This window comes from Numida meleagris, chromosome 22 (genome assembly GCF_002078875.1).
Source record: "Numida meleagris isolate 19003 breed g44 Domestic line chromosome 22, NumMel1.0, whole genome shotgun sequence".
In the NCBI taxonomy this organism is placed as follows: domain Eukaryota; kingdom Metazoa; phylum Chordata; class Aves; order Galliformes; family Numididae; genus Numida; species Numida meleagris.
The window spans coordinates 4,255,785-4,261,738 of NC_034430.1; the positions used below are offsets into that span (position 1 = coordinate 4,255,785).

The 5,954-nt window shown below is 59.2% G+C and overlaps 1 protein-coding gene across 1 annotated transcript in view; it reads left to right on the plus strand.

Annotated features, from left to right (window-relative positions):
- COL8A2 (collagen type VIII alpha 2 chain) overlaps positions 1 to 5,954 on the plus strand; it is a 24,345-nt gene that overhangs the window by 14,035 nt on the left and 4,356 nt on the right. Inside the window, exon 2 of the mRNA XM_021375504.1 lies at positions 3,272 to 3,451. Coding sequence (XP_021231179.1) covers positions 3,289 to 3,451 — 163 coding nt within the window. The 5' untranslated portion in view covers positions 3,272 to 3,288. The remainder of the gene's footprint in view (positions 1 to 3,271; positions 3,452 to 5,954) is intronic.

Genomic DNA, 5,954 nt, shown 5'->3' on the forward strand with positions numbered 1-5,954 from the left:
ATGCTGTGCCATGCTGTGCCATGCAGTGTGATGCTGTGCCATGCAACATGATGCTGTGCCATGCAACGTGATGCTGTGCCACACAACAAGGTGCCATGCTGCGCCATGCCCAGCCAGCCCTGTACCGGTGCCAGATGCGGGTGCACCGGGGCAGCAGGAAGCTGCGTGCAGATGGGGTGGGATGTTTTTCTTTCGTCAAAGAAAATGTTTTCTTGTTCCCTCTGATGAAGGCCGGGCGAGGCCCTGGATCCGTGCAGTGCGTACAGCAGCTTTTGGCTGCGATCCGGCGTCATGCATTAGGGGCTCGCTGTGCCAAGCCTCTCCCCGCGCTCCTGCGCTGCTCGGCCGCGCGCTGCTTTGGCTCCCGCAGCCCGTCCTGCGGAAACACCGTGCTCGCTCGCCCTTTCAATAGCTCACTTTTCGTTTGTGCCTCCTTTTATTATTATTATTTTTAAAGCATGCGTAGCACAAACCCAATCATTTACCTCCCGCTGGAGTCTGTCCAGCCCCGTGTTGGGCTTGGAAATGCTCCCTGCTGTATTTTTTTTTTATTGCAAATGACCGGGGATGGAGCTGCTGGATGGGACCTGGTGGCGGCCAAGTGCAGCCCACCCACGCGCCGATGCTGCCCCACGCTTTCTCCTTGTAATGTCCACCCAGAGCTCGGGGACACGTTTTGCTACGTGGTGCTGCACCCATCCCCATGCCCAGGCACTTATCCCCATGCCCGGTGCATGGTGCAGAGATGGGCACGGGGCTGTGACAGCCCTCCAGGTGGCTCATGAGTGTGGCCAGAGGTTGGTACATCTCCGGTTGGATCCGGGGCTGGATCTGGGATTGCTGTGCCCAACACTGATGGTGCTTTTACTGCTGTGTTTAAACAACTTCTCTGCTTCACTGACCTCCAACCGCAAAGCGCAGGTCCCCCGCAGACCGCCTATATTGACTTAAAAATAATTAGCCTCGGAGTGAGCGGGCGCTGCGCTGCCTGCCGGCCCCGTCGTTCATATTTAAATAACAGCGGCCATAAATCAGCCTCAGCCCTACGAACAAGTGCGGGGTTGTGTGTGCAGGGCCGCGCCGGGGGCTGGGACACGGGGCTGGGGGCGAAAGCAGAGAAGGTGCCGGGGCTGCGCCGGATGGTGCTGGGAGCACAAGGCAAAGCCTGTCTGCAGGGCTCCCCAGGCCCCATGCTCCTGTGAGAACAAGGTGACACTTCTTGTCTCGGCTCTTGGACTCGAAGTGTGAGATTTTTCTCTCCCCGGTGCTTTCATTGCGTGCCAGGGGTTTTTAACACGTCCTGCTCAAGCGGTGCCGGGGGAGCGCAGCGGCTGTGCGCTCTGAAGCTGTGCCAGGGGTCTCTGTGCTGTGCCAGGGGTCTCTGTGCCATGCCACCACACCGTACCAGGGGTCTCTGTGCCATATCAGGGGTCTCCACATTTTACCAGGGGTCTCGATGCCATACCAGAGGTCTCTATGCCATACTAGGGTCTCCATGCCATACCAGGGTCTCCATGCCATACCAGGGGTGTCTGTGCCATACCAGGGGTCTCCACATTGTACCAGGGGTTTCCATGCCATATCAGAGGTCTCTGTGCCATACCAGGGGTCTCCATGCCATACCAGGGCTGTCTGTGCCATGCCACCCACTGCCCCCAGCCCCGCAGGGTCCCAGCACAGCTCACCGAACCCCCTGAGCGCACCTATTTACAAACTGCCCATCCCCATCTGTTCCCGCTGCGCTTGTTTTTGCTGGAGGGAGATGTTGTAGTGGGGCTGCAGTACAGCGTGGGGCTGCGGCTGCGTTTGGGACACGCTGGGGCTGTCCCCATCCTGCAGTGCTTGGTGGCGGGGCGGCCCCCAAGACATCTCCCCAGCACGGGGCTCATCCCTGCTGGTGGCACCCAGCTGGCTCTCAGCCCCACGGAGGGGCAGCAGCAGAGCCCCAGCTCGCAGCCTTCAAAGGACGGATCCATTGCGCGGCCGCTAATTGCAATTAATCACCCCTGCATAATGCAGCTCTTGGGCATGAAAGAGCCTCATACACGCTTTATTCATGGTATGGATCTCCAGACGTCTCCATTTGGGGGTTACAAAGTCACCAGCTGCGGGGACTGGGTGGTGTGGGACCAGGGGACGGCGTGTGGGGCTGGAGGTCCCACACCTCATCCCAGCCCCACAGCCCACGGGAGTGCAGCAGAACTGCTCAGCTGCATTAAGGGAGAGCACACGTCCCCTTCTGCTCCGGCTGCGCCGTGCCAGCTGCTGCTCCCAGGGCATGGGACAGGCAGGAGCATCCGTGGGGACACTGCATCATGGGGGGACAGGGCTGGGTAAGACCCAGGTGGCAGAGAGGGAAGATGGAGAAGGAGGGGATGGGATGAAGTCAGAGCCAGAGACACGGGGGTCATCCCAGGTAAGGCAAACAAATAAATAGCTGATTCAGGGGTTTGTTCTCCGCTTTTATTTAGCAGAAACCGTATTTTTACAGCTGCAATCCCTTAAAACGGGATTCTTTTCCCCCTTAAACAGATCCCTGTAAAATAATGCTTCATAAAGAGAAGCGTTCCTCTGCTAAACCCCGCAGACAGGCAGCACCACGGCGGCACAGTGCTCCTCCTGCAGCGCCCAGCGCCGCGCAGGACCCGTCCGACACCTGCCCAGCGAGCAGCCCCGTGCCGGGGGGCTGCTCTTCTCTTAATTGCTTTAATTTTATTTGTGTTGATGTATTTATTTTTCCCCTCCGCGCTGCAGCTTTCTTCTTTCTCTCACTGCTGTTTCAGCAAAAGCCATCCAGGAAATTCCGATGAAATCCCAGCGCGCAGCAGCCCTGCCCCGGCGGGGAGAGGCGAAGAAGGGCTTAATGCTCGTTAATTACCACCACGGCTCAATTATTGCGAGGAGGAGGGAAACAACCAGCAAAGCTCCTTGCCATCACGTGTTCTTTAAGCTTCCAAAAATAAGCGCTCTTTGCAAATCAATCTGTTCGCACGGAGCCGGCACTGAAAACGTTGCTGGGGGAGAGGAGTCTTTACACAGGGTGTTCATTTTCTATCAATGGGAGCTTCGGGCCGGGGCTGCTGCTCCCACGGGGGCTTTCCCCGCACCCAGGGGTGCGTGAAACAACGGGAAATTTCACTGGGGGGGTTCCATTCCCTTCGGGGCCCTTCCCGGGGGGGCTGGCTGCGTGCTGCTCACCCATCCTCGCGGGACATGGGGTGCACATCAGGGGTGCTGCCGGGGTCCCCCCTCACTGCCGCTCTGTCCGCAGGAGCGGTGCGGAGCAGGATGCTGCCGGACGCCGCGGTGCTGCTGCTGCTGCTGCTGCTGGTCGGCCTTCGTGCGGCGGCGGCGGGAGGAGCGGCCGGATACGCGCAGGTCAAGTACATGCAGCCCATGGTGAAAGGGCCCCTGGGACCCCCATTTCGGGAAGGCAAAGGGCAGTACCTCGGTAAGGGGCGCGCTTGGAGAGGGGCTGGGAGGGCAGGGGTGAGGCTGTCGGCGTGACCTGCCTACAGCATCTCATGGCATCCCAAGGCATCCCATCGTATCCCATGGCATCCCCTCATATCCCATCACGTTCCATGGCATCCCATGGCATCCCATTGCATCCCACAGCATCCCATCGCATCCTGTCACATCCCATAGCATCCCATGGCATCTTGCTGCATCCCGCAGCCACTAAGCTCTCCCCATCACACCCAAACCCCACGGCCAGAGCCCTCTGAGCAGGTGCTTCCCCCCCAAAAAAAGAAATCCCAGGGATATCGGCATAGAGAAGCTGAGCCCCTTGGCTCAGGCTGGGGGGTCTCTTGGTTCCTGCCCTGGGCCCCTCCTGCTTGCACCACCAGGGGTGCTCACTCTGGGAGCTTGAGCATGAAGCAGCCCCACAGCCCTTTGCTCTCTTCCTCCCATCCTGCCCATTTGCTCTGGGCATGTCCTCCACCTATCCTGTTTCCCTGTCTGTGTTTCACACCAGCTGGGAAAGGAGAGAGGGCCAAGACCTGAGCTGGGAGACCCAGCCCAGCACAAAGAGAGTGAGTGAGAGCGATTTCCTCCACCACACGTGTTAAATCAATCCCCACCAGGCGACATGTGCTGCTTGCAGGGGCAGAGGCGCTGAGGTCATTGCAGAGAGCAGCCAGCCCAGCTGCAGCTTCCAGCTGAGCCACAGCCCTTCATAACCGCTGGCCTCAAGCTGCCCTGCTTCCACCTTGTCTGCTTCCACCCTGCTTCCACACCATGCATGCACATCCTGCCTGCTTCCACGTCCTGCCTGTGTGCATGCATTCATGCACGCCCTGCCTGCTCTTGCTGCAGTGCCCTGCTCTCTTTGTGCCTGGCCCTGCTGCAGGTGCTGCAGCACAGAAGGCACAGGTGGGTCCGTCACTGACCAGACCCAGGTGTTACCAGCACTCACTAACTCCACACCCTCTCTGCAAACAGCAAGCATTGAGAGTGGCCGAGTTCCTGCAGCATTTCCTGGTGTAGACCCAGTGCCAAGGGAGCCCCCAGCACCCAGGGTGATATCTGCAAGTCAAGATGGGGAGTGCTGGGTGTGACTGAGCCCCACCTTTGGTACCAGCACAGCATCTCCACAGCTCTCTCTGGAGCCAGCGCTGGGATGGGGCACATCCCTCGGGTGGCCCAAGGGGTTAACAGCCACTGGGACCCCCCGGGCTTGCTCAGAGCTGGACCCTCCAGGAAGCCCAAGTGTTGGCTCCGGGAGGAGAAACCGGAGAAGGCTCAGCTGCCGGTGGCTGATTTACTGCTGGGTGGAATGGCTTATCAGGAGTTCAGCTCAGCACATGTGTCAGAAAACACACACCAAAACCTGGAGCTGAAGCGTGCTGGGAGCCCCCGCTCCCTGCCCCCTTCTCAGCTGTTATAGAGCTGCTCTCTGAATCCCAGCCAGAGACACAACCTTCCAGCACAGCCTCACCAAAGAGCAGCAGTTCAGCTGCTGATGGGCCTGAATTCAAGTATCTTCCTGCTGCTTTTCCTGCTTTTTTCCTCCTTCTTCCCTACGCATCGAGGCGGCTCCTGCTACCTCTGTGCGGCGGTGGAGGAGCAAGCGTGCTGCTGGGACACATGGGTGCCAGGCTGGAACGGGCACAGGGCCTCAGTGATTCAGGACAGAGCAGAGCAAACAGCTTTCACCACCCAAAAAAACTGGGAAAGATGGAGGCAGATGGGGATACTGGTGGCTCCCGCATCTCCCTGAGCTTTGTCCTGTGTAACTGCTCCTTTGGCAAGGCACATCGCTGTTGACCCCCTGTCCTGCGTGGGGCACAGGCACCCCAGTTCTCCCAAGCCTGACATGGGGACCGGGACCCCAACCTGGGGGACCAGGGCTGGCTGTGGGGCTGCTGGTGCCATCTAGTGACACAGACAGGGCTACCTGCCTTGGGGTGCTGAGCAGCTGCTCCAACCCCAAAATAGAGTCCAGGGTGAATGGACGCAGCTGCGGGCAAGGGATGGACACCGGGATCCAGCCCCTGAGCTGCGGGGCCGAGGCGAGAGCTCACAGATCTCCTTCCCCTTCCCCTGCCCCAGCTGGCTCGCTGCATTAGCATTCATGGCAGCTTTGTTCATGCTTCGAGGGGAACACATAACCCCATGCTGCTGCTGTGAAATGCAGAGCTCCGAGACATGCGTCTGTGGTAAGACATGGGCTTTTGAAATCGGATACCAGCTGGGGCTGCCATGTCCCAGTTTCTCCCCACTAACGTCCCCGGTTTGGTTTTCCCGTCTGCTTTTTGGCCGCCTGCACGCTGGCAGCCCGCGCCTGGCGTTCTGCTTTGCTGCGCCGTGCGGCTGCGTGCGCGCACTTCTCCCGTCCTCCACAGGCTCAGCTGTAGATCCTTGTTCTGATCCCATGCAAAATGACCTAGAAAATTAATTCTTTTCAAACCGTGGCAAGAAGGAAAAAATAAAACCGGGTTGGGGGCGGA